At 39.0% G+C, this 14,969-nt stretch overlaps 2 protein-coding genes across 4 annotated transcripts in view; both read right to left on the bottom strand.

Moving 5' to 3' along the window:
* golga4 (golgin A4) overlaps positions 1 to 5,165 on the bottom strand; it is a 20,348-nt gene extending 15,183 nt beyond the window's left edge. For 2 of the 3 annotated variants that reach the window (XR_003051303.1, XM_017037350.2), the window contains exons 1-3: positions 4,095 to 5,165; positions 3,110 to 3,184; positions 1,562 to 1,663 (exon numbers count right to left, since the gene is read on the bottom strand). Coding sequence is in view for 2 of the 3 variants with exons in the window: in XM_017037350.2 (XP_016892839.1) it covers positions 1,562 to 1,663; positions 3,110 to 3,184; positions 4,095 to 4,172 (255 nt within the window). In the remaining variant the exon portion in view is untranslated. The remainder of the gene's footprint in view (positions 1 to 1,561; positions 1,664 to 3,109; positions 3,185 to 4,094) is intronic. The other variant, XM_008322264.3, reaches the window with a different exon arrangement.
* A 150-nt stretch (positions 5,166 to 5,315) lies between these two features.
* Positions 5,316 to 13,138, bottom strand: zc3h6 (zinc finger CCCH-type containing 6). Its single transcript, XM_008322266.3, has 12 exons — positions 12,621 to 13,138; positions 10,640 to 10,859; positions 10,426 to 10,548; positions 9,995 to 10,223; positions 9,769 to 9,905; positions 9,358 to 9,483; positions 9,118 to 9,232; positions 8,919 to 9,028; positions 8,598 to 8,830; positions 8,006 to 8,388; positions 7,761 to 7,925; positions 5,316 to 7,623 (listed from the first exon to the last, which is right to left on the bottom strand). Exons 1-12 carry the CDS (start codon positions 12,704 to 12,706, stop codon positions 6,086 to 6,088), a joined length of 3,465 nt encoding a protein of 1,154 aa, XP_008320488.1. The 5' UTR covers positions 12,707 to 13,138; the 3' UTR covers positions 5,316 to 6,085.
* Between the last annotated feature and the right edge of the window lie 1,831 nt (positions 13,139 to 14,969).

The following is a 14,969-nucleotide window of genomic DNA, read 5'->3' as shown; positions in this document are numbered from 1 at the left end:
TGCAGAAAAACTTCATTGCAGAAAATGATTAGGCAGGTGAGACTATTGCTGTAAAGTGATAATATACTAGTATTATCATGGACAAAGATACAACTAAATAAAACCAATATTTGATGTGATCACTGTTTCTCTTAAAAATAATAGTGATAATCTTTTGGTAACCTGTGTTAGTCTTGAAGACTCACGAAAGATTTTGATGTCTGTTGTGAAAAATGTTGTCTCTTCATGTTATTCCAGACTTGCTAAAGTTGGGATCAGCTGCTTCTCTGCTTGCTTATTAGGCATTTTATATAAATAGATTGAAACTGCAAACACTAAAAAATATGAAAGCATTCACAACCAAAATAATTACTCATACAATATCTGTCCAAAACAAGTACTCTTTGAAGTCCAGTGTTTCTAGATGTTTATAGAAATTAATGACTTTATTATGTTATTACATGTCAAGAATACACAGAGTGTATTATCCTATTGACCTACTTAATTTCTTTTTAAATGCAATGCATGTATATAAAAACTATATGACATGAAATCTACACAAAATAAACAATTATAAGGGTTTTGGCTTGTGACAAAAACTGACCATTGAGAACATATAAGAAAAAAATGATCTATGACAATGTTTTAGGATGATAATATGGTTAATATGATAAAAATAATGAAGATGATGACAGAATAATGAGGAAGGATAATGAGAATTATTTCCCATCTGTACCTCCATTTAAAACACAATATGCACCGAGGTTCACAGACAGAAGGCCTTCGATATAAACACAGTGCTAATTATTTTAGCCAAGAAGTATAAAAATGTATGGTAATATTAATATTAATAATATTATCACTAATGTATATGTATCACTATAATGTATATTAATAATGTCATCACAAACTGCCCTAGTCACCATTTATATTCACAAATGTTTCAGGGATGTAAATTACAATGACTAAATGAAGGTGTAAACAAAAACAAATTAGTTATTTACAGACATACTAATTGTTAGCAAATGTAGCTACTATATTCATTTTAATTCGAGGTGCCATACAATACCTACCAATGTATTTACTGACAGAACAACCTTACGCCCACCACTGCAATATACTCATAAGAGCTTGTTGTCAAATTAAAACATTTTACAGTGTAACTTCCCAAGATTGTCTATTCTTTAAATCAAGTCATCAATTTTTACATATGCACATATTTTTGGGGACACTGGAGGAAGGTCAAAGGCTAATGGGCAACATACCACAGGTTAAGGCAAGCAAATGAGGACAACACCTAAAGACAAGGAGGGAAGGTAATAAACCAACAGAAAGTGAAAAAAACAACTTTCTAACTGACAACACAACCCTCATTACATGTAGGATTGGCCAAGATACGGGATGCCTTCTTGTTGCTAAATCCAAAGGAAACAGGAGACAAAGCAGGGAACAAGCTGTCCCTTTTTGGACCACAGTTCTCTACCTATTCCCAAAAGCGTGGAGACGGGAGGAAGGAACAGGCCAAGAGGAGGAGTAAGGAGGAGGAGGAAGAGGGAGAGGCAGGAAGTGAGGACAAACTCACCACACTGGCTACCTGGGCCGTTTTGGGTTGTTTTGAATGGTCCAGAGCAAAGATAGTATACTCAGAGAGAAAAGCGGGCTCTGCTATCATCCCAGCCAGCACCTGACCCCGTCAGTGCAATAACGGGACGGAGGGTGGGGAAAGGAGAGGAACAGAGAGAGCAATGAGGAAAAACAACACCATGAGTGTGAAATAGTGTTCAAGGGAGTGCCGAGCCAGAGCTGGACAAAAGAAACTGAGATAGATGGAGGAAAAAAAAGTATAGAGAGTGTAGTGAGAGTAGGAAAAAATAGTGGAAAAAAACCAAGGTGAAACATTCAGTCAACATTAATGGAACGGATACTGTAACAGTTTGACATCTCTGCATGTTGTCTTCTGGGATGCTGTTGTCAAAGTTAGGTGACTTCTGCCTGTAGTGACCAAATGACTCTCAGAGTATGTCAAAATGTTAAAGATTGTAAAGAAGTGTAGAGTGAGGAAATATGATAAGAAAATACTACCAAGTTAAGACAACTTAGGCTCAGTCATGGCTACACAGTTTGTGTTTCCATATACTGTACTAAATATGCTCTACTTGGAAAACCAGACCAGGGGGAAGGAGACCATGGTGGGGTGCCAGAGTTCCCACAGCAGTAGGAGCTCAGAAGGAAAATGGTTGGTGCCTGGTTTAAGGAAACAAGGCAGTCACTGACCACCTAGCGCAAATTTTGCTCCACAGATTCTCCTGTAATGTTGTATGTGCAGCAGTCAGAAAATAGAGTTACGTGCATACCTGAAAATGTCTATAAGGAAAATGAAGCTGACTAAATGGTACCATTGTGTTTCAACACAGAAAGCTACCATTAGAACAAGCACATTTACACCCTTAAATTGATTAGCCAATGCTTTAAACCTTATCTTTAATGTAGAAACTATGCATTGCATCATCAGCCTTACAAACATGATAAGTACGTTACCAACACTCTATATTTGTATAATGAATCCTACATTGATTTCCTGTGCATGTGCACTGCAGGGGTAATATTGCAACAACACATCCAAGAAAAAATAACATTGAGGAGAAGGGTACATTAATTATTCATAGACCTGCTGGAATATGGTCTGCTCACCACCATTAAAAATCTCACTAATTGTATTAAATGTAAATGTTTCCTCAGTGACAATTTACTATACAACTGTGAATAATTACTTGCATTATATATATATATATATATATATACATATATACATATATATATAAATTATGAAAGCCTCAAAACCAATATTGTTTTAAAATAAATGCATAAAAAATTACTTTACTGTGTCTTAAGCGCCTTTAGCAGGGAACATATATTTACCATAAGCAATAACAGAGATCAATATTCTACACTCATCAAAAGTGAAAGCATTGTAAAAACCAAACAAACACACATTTACATCAAATATAAATCAAAGGCTTGTTACTAGGAAGACATTAAGGACAAAGCTGGACTGATATCACACAGAGCTACGAAGATGCACTGTTCACGGAAAGCTGAACGTAAGTAGAAATAAATCCAACTTGCTTACCTCTCTGTCAGTGGAAGGTGAACCATCCTGTGGAAACAGGGCAGTTTGACTGCTGCGTCGATCAGTGGGTCCCCCCTGTTCCAATTACAATGCATAAAAAAAATACAATCAGTGGTGGCTTACATTTACTCCGTTACAATTATTTGAGTAAGTTTTTCTAACTCTAACTCTCCTCTGTCTATGTGATTCAATGCCCATTAAAAAATAAATCAGATGTTACTCAACAGTTAGTACTTAAGTAGTTTTTTTCACCAAGTACTTTTTGAGTATTATTCAAGTAATTATTTGGATGATTGACTATTATTCAAGTAATTATTTGGATGATTACGTTCTAGTGAAATTATTCTGAAGTAACAGTAGTTTTACTTGAGTACAATTTTGGCTACTCTACCCACCTCTGAATACAATAGATATTTTTTCAATGACTCATTGTTATCTACGGTCTTGTTATTAACATTAAGACAATGGAAGTACTGAACTTTGTTTACATTTGTGCATTTGCATTAAGGGGTTAAACACTACCGTGTACTAAGCAAATATGTCAACGTGAGCAGCCAGCTGACAGCTACATGCACCAAAGCAAAGAGCTTAAGAATCAGACACGCCCATAAGTTTTGGCATTTACTGGGTCATTCCTAACAAGTATTATGACTACACAAAAACTTCATGGTTGACTAACGTTACTGTTTTAGTTTCTACCCGGAACAACTTGATTTACCTGTTACATAGATTTCCTCAGAGCAGCTCACCAACTAGTTAGCCATATGACTAACTGACTTAGCATACATAACTAACGTTGCAAAGAACAGGGTAATAACAGCCAGAAACTCGGCAGCTGCATAACTAGTCGGAATGGTAATGGAAATATTTTTGAGAGCGTGATCTACTTAATGACACCACAGCTGTTCTACAGATAGAGCAGCCCCAGAAGTATAAACACAGATTAGCTTAGCTAGTTAGCTCTCACTAAGAATCCACATCTGACCTGGGCCTGTAGCGGTGACTGCGCATTCCTCTGAGGTGACTGCTCCTCATTTATCTTCTGCTTCAGTTTTTTAAACATCCTGTCAAGCCGACAGAGCTGAGAGTGAGTGACCAGAGCACTGGACTCCGGTGAAAATGTATCTTGTTTTCGTTTTAGCCTGACATCCAATAGACGCCAGTGTCAGACTTCCTTGTTCTCCTCTGATCTCCAGCAGGTGGCCGGGCCCTTTGCGCATGTGCGGCCAACGTGGAGCAAAGCTGAAACGTCAGCAGTTAAAGGGACAGGATGAAATGAAAAGGCTACAGCGCCACCCCGAGGAAGATTATTTTGACAACGATAACGTGTAGTAGTTTGTAAATATACAGTGTTCCCTCTCTATATCGCGGTTATCCTTTCGCTCCCTCAGTACATCGCGGATCCAAGACGCTGACACAGATGACAGTTAACAGCCTTTATTTTTCTTTACTCTCTCTCCTCTCCTCCGTGTTCTGAAGTTTTTTCCTACCTAAAGTTTTTTCGTACCCGTAGTGGAAATATAGAGCTTTATCTGAAGTTTTTTCCTACATGAAGTTTCTTCCAACTCATAGTGGAATTTTATAGCCATATCTGATATTTGTGTTCAGGGTGGTAGCACATTGTTGTACACATCAAATCATGTCTATAGTATAAAGTATTTATAGAAATCCACTAAATTTCCACTACTGGTAGGAAAAAACTTCAGGTAGGAAAAAACCTCAGAAATGGCCAACAGCTAACCAATCATTATAAGTTTTAAATACCTCTTTTTAAGACAGCAGCCTTTAAGTGTCATCACAGCAGATCCTTATTGTTACTTTGTCCATTTGGCTTTTACAGAAACCGTCTGTGTCCTCCTACTGTTTCCTTCATACTTGTCCAAATGATCATGTCCTTGTCTCTTTGTTTTTCCAATAAAAAACATTTTGGTCCACAGAGACTCCTGCCTGATCTCATGTATCAAAAGTGGGTTTGTGGATGATTTATTCTTGTAATCTTTCCCCTTTCCTTAACCAATCGGTCACACTGACTTCACAAGACGCCATAGTGACAAAAAGGCACCTATGAAATAAAATGTATTATTATTATTATTATTATTATTATTATTATTATAATGGTGTACTTTTGCACATCCTACCCAGACTTTAGGCACATCTCTACCTATTTTGAGTTCCTGTGTGTAAGTTGTACAAGTGAAGTCAGTTGTGTTTCTTCTCAATTTATTCTGAAATATTTTTCAAACAAAAATCACAGAAATGTAACTGTGACTACGTGTTATTAAAATGTGAATGTATTTTTTTTACCACCATATTGAAAGAAACAACTTTACATCATAACACTCATTAATGTTGAGTTTGTGTAATAAAAATTTACACTGATAATGTGGTATAGGAAAAGAATTAAAAAAAAGTGTATAGCTTAGTTTCAGTCAAACAACAACATTATCATTAACACGGAGAAAAGACGAAAGCGTAGTGAAATATTCAATCCTGTCAGTCATTTAAACTCTGAAATATCAAAGATACTGTCACCAAGATGGAATTCCTGGAAGTAGCCAAGCCGGATTACCAGAACAACTTGGAAGCCGTGATAAATGAAAATTCATGACTGCAAAAAGCAAACCAACAATTAGCATCAAACAGTACTATTTAGCTTGATAATGTAAATATCTCAATATAAAAATTGTGTCAAAATAAATATGTACTTAGAAAAACTGCTTACTTTCAGTAAACTATCTTCTCTCAAATAATACTGTACATACAAGAAGAGCAATTATGCAGTGGTAAAAAACACACAACATTAACACAAACTGGACCAAACATGGTGACTCCACAAATCCACCACTGTCTCTTACAAAAAAATGTCACTTAACACAGAACCGTTTATATACAGAAATAAATAGTTGTAATGTAAAGCTTTTGTACAGCACGTTTTATAAAATGTAACCACCATTTTCTTCTTTGACACTGAAGTGTTTACTGACAGAAAGGTGAAGCAGTGGGATCAAAAGTCTTGAAGACATCTTTGAGTGTCCTGTCTTCTGCACCCTCCTCTGGATCCTTTTTCTCCTCTCCCTCTTTTTGAGCCACCTCCTTCTCCTCTTCTACCTCCTCCTGTACAACCTGCAGCTGTTCTTCCTTCTCCTCCTCCTCTTCCTTCTTGAGCTCAGTTTCATCTTGTGCTCCTGTAGAAGCCTGTCCTGAAAGCTTGCCTTGTCTGGGGTCGGTGTACTGAGGTCGAATCAGTCCCGCCAGAGCCTGGATAGGGAGGTTATGAACTGCTGGAGGTTTGAGAGGTAATGAAGGAGGAACGGTAGGAGAATTCCCAGGTGGAAGCTCCTCAGACGTGTCTGTGCTTGGGATCTCCTCAAAAGAGCCAGATCTTTGAGATGGTGAAAGGGATTGTGGTGGAACATTGTCTTTTTTAACAGGATGTTTTAGAATCCCTGCCCTTTTAGGAGGTTCTGATTGTTCCTTCTGCTCTATCTTAGTGCGAGGATCATACAGACTGATGCCTCCAAGAATTGTAGTCGGACTTTCCAAACCTCCGCCCGTTGATGCTAGACGAGGGGCATACGGTGGAAGCTTCTCAGGCTCTGACTTAACTTGAGCAGTATTGTTAGTAGAGCTGGAGTTTGCTTTCTGAAGCCGTGGATCTACAACTGCTCCACCTGAGCAGGATTCTTTCTGACCCATCGGCTTAGAGTCCAAGCTTGCTGTACGTTTGAGCCTTGGATCTAGAGATTTTTGCTGTCGAGGGTCTACAGGTCGTTCTGTCAAAGGTCGAGGCTCTACAGTTCCAGGAGATAAACGAGGTACACGTTCCTTTAATCGTGCAGCTATCAATCTGGGATCAGCGGGTGGAGGGCTGGAGACAGGAGGATAGTCCGGTAGGTTTGTTCGGTTCATCTGAGCATCTGCGATCAGCGGTGGCAGAGGGAGGTTGATAGAGTGTTCTTGTTTGGGCACCAGGGAGGGAATGAGGTCCTCAGGTGCCCACACCACCGACTGAGCGAAGGCCGGCCGCTGAAGAATAATGTCCACCCGAATATGGCTAAACTGCTTTAACTGGCAACGAGGGTCATGTAGCACTACACCAGGGACGGCATCTAGAGGAATGAGAACTGCTCTGTCCCGGAGCTCCCGTTCTCCTTCATCCTCCTCTTCTCCTGCAGGAGCCTTCTGAGGAACAGACTGGCCCTGCTGCAGAAAGAGACTTTTTTCCATTGGTCTTATCTTCCTGGGGTCTCTGGAGAACCGTGGATCTGCAGCTCCGTCTGACTCCTTTTTTAAATCTGGTAACCTTTGCCGGGGGTCCATCTTGAAACGAGGATCAGAAGGCATGGCCCTTTCTTTAACAAGCCTGGGGTCTCCTGGAGCCAGGACCGTTGAGGCCATCTGAGGGGGTTTGGACTGAGATGGCTGCATCTCACTCTGTTTTTTTAGTGTTTTTAGAATAGAGGCAACACTGTTTCCATCCTCCTCATCGCTGGAGTACCAGTTTGTAGTGTCATCTGCAAAAAGTATTCAAATATTCCTTTTATACATTGCAAGGCATGCACTTCATTATTTATTTATTTTTTTTAAATTCAATAACGTAGATGAAATTATTCTTCATCAGGTGAGTGTAACAGCTTCTCTGTACACTTACCTCTGTTAGTGTTATTAGTGCCCTGAGCCTCTGCTCTCTGTGGCTCATTGCCCTGTGTTAGGTGTAAATAAATGGCTTTCTGCACTGCTGGAGGTAAAGACTGTAACTGTGACTCCGCACCCATCTGCTGCTCCAGATTCTGTATGAAGGCCTTAACAGGGTCCACTGTAGGAGGATGATTTGATGTAAGCATTAGCTAAATTCCATATACTCCCATTGGTCAATCATACGAACATTACACTCACCTTCTTGTTTACCCATTGCCTGGTTCTGGAGAAGGCTGCCTAGCAGCTCTACTTGGTTCTGACCCAACGATGGTAGAGATAGTAGACTTTGCAGCATTTGTAGATCAGGTCCTGTAAGAAAAGGCCTTTGCACATTTACTTGAGGGTTCAGATTAGGTTGGCTGCCGAGAAAAGGTGCTGGTGGACCAGATGGAAATCTGTGTGGTGGGTGTTGGCCTGGTGGACTCTGTGGCAGAGGCGGTCCTGTTTGGTGACCAGGTGAACCAGGGAGAGGAATTGGTGGAGCAGAGGAGCCTGAAGTCACACTACCCCCAGTCTGTGTGTCCTCCGAGCCACCGCACTGACCACTATCTTCACCTTCATTCTGAGATAGGTTGGATCCACTGGGGAAAAAAAGGTCACAAATTGCATTAGGTTAAGAAAACAGAAACAGAAACAAACGTGTTTGGCTGCATCTACAAACGTGGTTTACACAGTTCCTATTAAAGATTTTTTGCTCTTTAAATGACTTATGCCCAAATGTCCTAAATATTTTTCTATTGACATACAGTATCTCAACAATCAGTTACAATATTAAAATGGCTGCATTTACCCGAGATTGATTTTTTGTGCCAAGTCAACAGTTGGTTGAACCTTGATTTCAAACAGTGAAGGGATCTTCTTCCCTGCTTGGCCAGATGCACCATCTGTTGGACTGCTCTGACCAGGAGTGGGCAGCAAACCCACACCAGGAGGAGGCTTTGGAAGTGGGGCAATACCCTGTTTCCTTAGATCCTCCAGCTCCATTTCATCTTCACGGGCATTTTCCTCCTCTGTGTTAATGATCTGAGGGATGGGACAGAGAAGAGATAATAATAATTAGTTAGCATTGGAGACTTAGATGTAAATATTTAAATACATTTCTTTATTATACCTTATCAAGCAGTTCTTTAGTCACATCAGTCAGAGGCTGGTGGGAGAATTTGCAGTTGTCTCCTTGATAACATTTAGCTCCAGTGTGAAAGAACTTGCAGGGATATTCATGTACAATCACAGGCTAAGGAAAAAACACTGTTCATTCTCTCCTAAATTCAAAAAGTAATGAAACACTTGTAATGACTTATAAAGGATATTGTGCATGTAAATGCAGTTTTCTCCTTTACTGCAGTATCCTTGGAGATAGAATTTACAGAGTTCTTTTTTCTTCTCTAGTGCAATCAACTCATGGTCAAACTTACACTGTTCACCCTGTAGAGGGATGATATCAGCCATGCTTTTTATTAATAAAAATATTAATAAAATCAACATCGTAAATTATTCATGAAAGGTGTTAAACTGCTGAAGCAGACAACAGAACATTAGTGCTACTGTACCTTGATGCACCGCCCCTCCAGGAAATACTTGCAGATGTATTTGCCATTGTGTTCTATAGTGTGTTGACTAATGAACTCTTTGCTCATGGGCGGTCTCTTCCTCTGAAATGCAGAATTTTTAACCTCCTGTAAAATTAAATTAACAGGTGGAAAATAATTAGTCTGACAGTAAGTAACAAAGTGTTGGAACTAGAAGAAGATAGCAAGAGGAAAAGTACAAGTATTTGTAGTATATATAATAAAAGTAGTAGAGGTAAAGGTAGAAACAGAAATAGTAGTAACAGAAATTATAATAGCAGTAGCAGTTGTAGAAGCATTGAAAGTAGAAGTTTTACAGTAACATAATGAGAATAATACTAAAGGTAATAATAGAAGTCGTCTAAGTAATAGAACTAAGATGCAACGACTAACCATGTCCTCCAGTCCGTGATCTCCTCCACGCCCTCGTCCACGTCCAGCCCAGGGTTTGCCCTTAAGCTTCTTGTTTTTCATGAGCATGGCACGTCCTCTGCCGGGTCCCATACCTCGGCCTCTTCCTCTCTGTCCAACTGAAAACAAAATTGTCCCCAAAAATAAAATAAATACGTAAAACAAACAAATTCAACCCCCAATTTTTAATTGTTAAATGTTTAATTACACTGCTGCTTCATTCCCCTCATGCTTCCTCTCCTCATATGGTCTTTAACGTGGCGCCCCTTCCCTTGATTATGATCTTTTGACTGCTGGTACTCAGACATGTCTTCATCGTAGACGTCTTCCTCTTCATCATATTCATCGCTATAGTCACTGTATTTGTCAAAGTCGTTGCTCTTGCGCAGAGGTGACCTCTGTGAGTTGCCGTGACCTCCCTTTGAGTCACGCCCGTGCTAAGAATGAGATGTTACAGTTGAACAACAAGAACAAAACACGTGACACAAGCAGATATCTCCACCATTTGTTAATATACTGTATATATCAAAAAACATTTTCTAATTACTTAAATGTTAAAAATGTTACTCAGCTACACTGCTAGTTATATACAAAAGTTTGAAGACCAACTCCAAGCCTTGTCAGCTAAGATGAAGTCACCTGAGAGGGCTGGCCATCAGATTCACGGCTGGATCCTTTGCTTTTCCTGACTTTTGACCTTTCAACTCGGTCATAGTCAGAGTCATAACTGTCAGAGTTGGAGCTGCTGGAGGGAGAGTGGTGCTGGGGAAAGGCCACAACAGTACAGTGAATTTTATTTTTTCAGTTCACACTTGAGCCCAAATATGTGACACTGACTGTAGGGAGAGCTTACCTTTTGTCTCTCACGTTTCCTTCGTTTGGATTTCTTCTTCTCTTTGGTCTTTTTGTATCTCTTTCTTGAGTGCCTGTGAGATTTTTCTTCTTTCTCCTTCACTCTCTCCTTTCCTTGCTCCTTTTCCTTCTCATCCTGCACCTCTGGAGCCTCTTTGTTTTCCTCATCAATTTCAATCCCTTCATCATCTATTTCTCCATCTTCTAGTTCACCATCCTCCCTAAAAATGGGCAAACAGTGAACATAATGAGAGTAACTCATGAATAAATAAATATGTAACTGCTGCTACCGTTCCATTAATAATAGAAAGTAACTAAAGATATAGCTCAGCTTAATTCAAAGTAAGGCTTAAATGAACTAACAGAAGAAAACACAGAAGGTTTTTTTTAGGTATTTACAGTAATTTCAACAAGGTCAAATTCTAGTACATTACATAATGAGAGATAAATCTAGATTTTTTTTTTTACAGTCAAAATGCTTTAAAACATTTGATTATAAACGAATGTTTTAACTTTGTTGTTTCGGGAAAAAAATCCAGAAACGTAATAACGGTCTTGTTTTTATTAAATGTGAAACTGAAAAAAACATTACGAAGGCAACAGAAACAAAATCACCATGAAATCGAAAAATATGTGACCCTGCTGAGACGATCTGTGACACTTGTGCTGGTCCGGAAAAATGTAATTTAAGTGTGACGTTTTTTTAAATGATAAACTGTGTGACTGTAAAACAATCCTGGCTTTTTGTTGAGACACAAGGCAAGTCGAAAGCCTGGTTGTTGAACAAGAGACTTTTCTACCATAATTTAAGATTGTTTTTGACAGGAAATATTTGTTAATGTCCTAATTCTCCAAACAAATGGCTAAAAGGAAAACTGCAGTATTTTTAGTGCACGGGCCACAGAAGCTGCTGCTTTGCTGTCCAACCCAACCTTGGACGGTGGATTATGTGGGAACTTCTGCATTACAGGCAGGAATCATACCATTGTGTGACTCCAGCACCAATACATCTACTGTAGCAACAAAATATCTCGTACAACCAGCTGTCAAAACACCTGAGATATTAAGTTTTAAGCAACTGCCGATGGGGAAAAAAAGTATAGATTCACAGTCACACCATCAGGGTCATAGTAAAAAATCACTTTCTTGCGACTTTGTAAACTGTAAATCTTAACATGAGAGTAACAGGTGTCCACAGATAGGCATGAAAACCACACCCTTCACTCTACCCCACTTGATTCTAGTTATCAATAAATCTCCTATCAATAAAAACACCTGGTGTCCTGTTTAACCCTCATAACGTCCTCCCTAAGACATTAGATCTTCGGGGTCAAGAGCCTTGTGTGAAAAATGATCTTGTAAAAGTTACTTTCATTTTTAGACATTTTGAGCCAACATACCCTGTTTACATTGAAGTATAACTAGAAAAAGCATAAAAAACACCTTGATTTTGAGTCAAAATGAACATAGGACAAGTCAAGGGTTATTGGACCACACACAGGCTGTTGCCCTGACAACCCACAGAGCCTTGACTAGGACGCAGCCATGACCCTAACGCAGCAGACGATCAAGTATCCTCAACACTGTTTCTGCAGTACTGCCCTAAATCCACCAGGTGGAATCCACCACTTGGATGGGCGTGGTGGTCATTTACACAAATTATCCTGTAGATGGCAACAACGTTGTCGTAATTCCATTCAAGTACTACAACAACGCGCACTGATGAGCTGTGCTTTCTGCATGGAAATGGTTATGAATGGCGATGGAGACCTACAGTACTTTGGACAGCGTTATTAAACTGTTCCACGGATGCATGCAAATGTGTTTGAGGTGTGGGGAGACGAGGGGTATACACCCCGGTGGAAAATGTATCTGTAGACTGAAATTAATGGTTAAAAAAAAGAAAAAGAAAATAAACAATCACACAAGCAGCGAAACGCACAAATGAGCGTATTAATAATTGCACAAGAATGTTACTCGACCTTTCGTCCCCTGCAAGCTCAGAGTCTGTCATGTTTTTGTCAAGAACAGGGGCTGGGGGACTGGAAACAAGGCTCACAGAAGCCATTGGAGAAGCGGAGCTGCGCCTCCTTTCTGTTCTCTCCGGCACCAGAGTGAATTAACTCAGTCACTCAAGGAGACGTTGGGTTGTGAGAGAGACGCTGAAAGATTTCAGACTGGAAAAAACTCACGGTGTGACATGTCTCCACAGAGACACTACAACAGACACTCTCCTCTTTCATGTCAATGTCGTTTTAACTCAGTGAACACAGCTCGGTAGCCCCGCTGTGCTAATATCCCGTTGGTTGACAGCTGCCTTGGTACCACAGAGGAGACGGAGACACGAATAAAACAGTGCTCGTTGGTTTTCTGCATCTTCACGGCTTTTTCTCAACAGCATCGCAAGATGGCCTCTGATTTCTGCAGCACATTTCATGCTTGTACCTTGTCCCCCTCTTGTATTTAAAGCTTGTCAGATCTATCTAACTTGAATGCAGCAGACACTCGTCGGCGATTGGTCAAACAGCACCACGGGACAAAAACCTACAATTTTCATTGGTTGAAAGCGGTGTCAGTAATTTACTACAACATCTGCATCGACACCTTCAGAGGAGGAACGGCGAAGAATTTGTGCTTTGTCACTGTTTATGGACATGCATGTGGGTTATCATGGTGTTCTAATTTAATATTGTACGCCGTATCCCAAACAAAATAGCGGAATTGGATTAAATTGTTTGCTTTTCTCAGGTTTCTTTTCTTGTTTTTTTAACGTACGCACTTCATTGGACACGCCCTCCCTAACACCCCAACACATCACGTTAGCTGTGGTACGGGGATGTACACAGTCACATCACTCCGTGATATGTTCAAAGAACATACCCACAGAGGAAATAATGTTTTTTAAACCTTTTTTCACCTTTCATAGATACTGAACAGCGCAGTTCTTAGTGCAATAAAGGCAATGCGTTTAATTTTTAGTAGCCCTCCTAATTTGGCATTAGTGGAAGCTAGTATTATGTGATAATGTAGTAAAGATACATAAAAAACAACCTTAATAAATATATATTTTTTATTTTAGGTGCCAATTTTAAAATTAAACAAAATAATAATAAAAGCTAAAATTTGACAATTTAGGAACTAGAAATGTATAAAAATAAAATCAAGAGAGGAAACTAGTAAGAAAAATTTCTAAACAAACCAATTCAACATACAAGACATGAGTGAATAATGTCTTGAGTGTTGGTGTGACGTTTAGTTTTTACCTGAATATGGCTCTGCGATGGACAACTGTTGAGAGTGTACAAACTCTTTGCCTAATGGCAGCAGCGATTCGTGTCACCTCCTTTGGTGACCCTAAAAAATATTAACAGTTAAAAGATTAATAAAGAATATCTCTATAGCAAAAAAAGGGGGAGGGGAATTATCTTGCAGTTGAAGCTATGCTGGAGGTTTTTCCACATATTTTTCCAATCCTGATGGACACCTTAATATGATGTGACCTTCAGTATGGACCACTATAAAATTAAACACAGGCAACTAACAGTTAAAGAATACTGCTTGCCTGACCCTACGCTGTGATAAAGTTGGGGTAATTGATTCAGAGTGTCAACCATCAGATTACTAAGATTCCTACAGGATAAAGTCTCTCTTCTTCTTTTAGTACAATTCGACTCAGATGTGTTCTCCAGATGTTGCTGAAGTTCAAAAGGTTTCCCACAATAGGAACATGAGGATCCTTCTTCATTTAGTTCATAATTTATTATCAAAATTTATTATCAGCATTCAGATATTTGACTGTAAAATTTGGTTTAAAAATTTGTTCCTGGAATAAATATGTCCCTGTGATCACTTCATACTTGTGCGTGTGAGCACAACCATATAACCAATGTTTTAATTTGTTCAGTGAATTCTGTTGTAAGTATATAGTTTGATATGTAATTTTATGTAATATTCCAATTTTTTGAAAACAACACTTTACTAAACACCTGGTGACTAATTTAATTTCTACATTTCTAGAAATGTGTAGCAACACTGGTTACAATTAGGTAGATCCTTAGATGTGGTAATTTCCCATGTGTTGTTAAATTAAAAAACATGGGAAAAGGTAGGTATTGAAATGTATTTTCCCTTTACAATACAAGAAATAACATTTCATCTATGAACTACGTACAGCACTCAACTTTATATCCACAGCTGTCATACTCTTAATAGACACTAGATGTCCCTCTATCACTGTTTATAGAACTACACTATATCAAAACGTGTTTCTCATTTGATGATGAATTATAAATATTATTATTATCATTACTATTATTGCCGTTGCTATTATT

Source organism: Cynoglossus semilaevis, chromosome 12, assembly GCF_000523025.1.
Source record: "Cynoglossus semilaevis isolate Cse_v1.0 chromosome 12, Cse_v1.0, whole genome shotgun sequence".
Lineage (NCBI taxonomy): Eukaryota > Metazoa > Chordata > Actinopteri > Pleuronectiformes > Cynoglossidae > Cynoglossus > Cynoglossus semilaevis.
Note: the sequence above shows the minus strand (reverse complement) of the source record. Positions and strands in the feature narration are given on the sequence as shown.

What these genes read in the sequence shown, in the direction of transcription:
- zc3h6 (XM_008322266.3), bottom strand. Translation starts at nt 12,706, where the DNA reads ATGGCTTCTGTGAGCCTTGTTTCCAGTCCCCCAGCCCCTGTTCTTGAC. An exon ending in GGAAACGTGAGAGACAAAAG is followed by an intron (nt 10,549 to 10,639) that starts GTAAGCTCTCCC and finishes GCCTTTCCCCAG; the next exon opens with CACCACTCTCCCTCCAGCAG. An exon ending in GCACAAAAAATCAATCTCGG is followed by an intron (nt 8,389 to 8,597) that starts GTAAATGCAGCC and finishes TTTTTTCCCCAG; the next exon opens with TGGATCCAACCTATCTCAGA.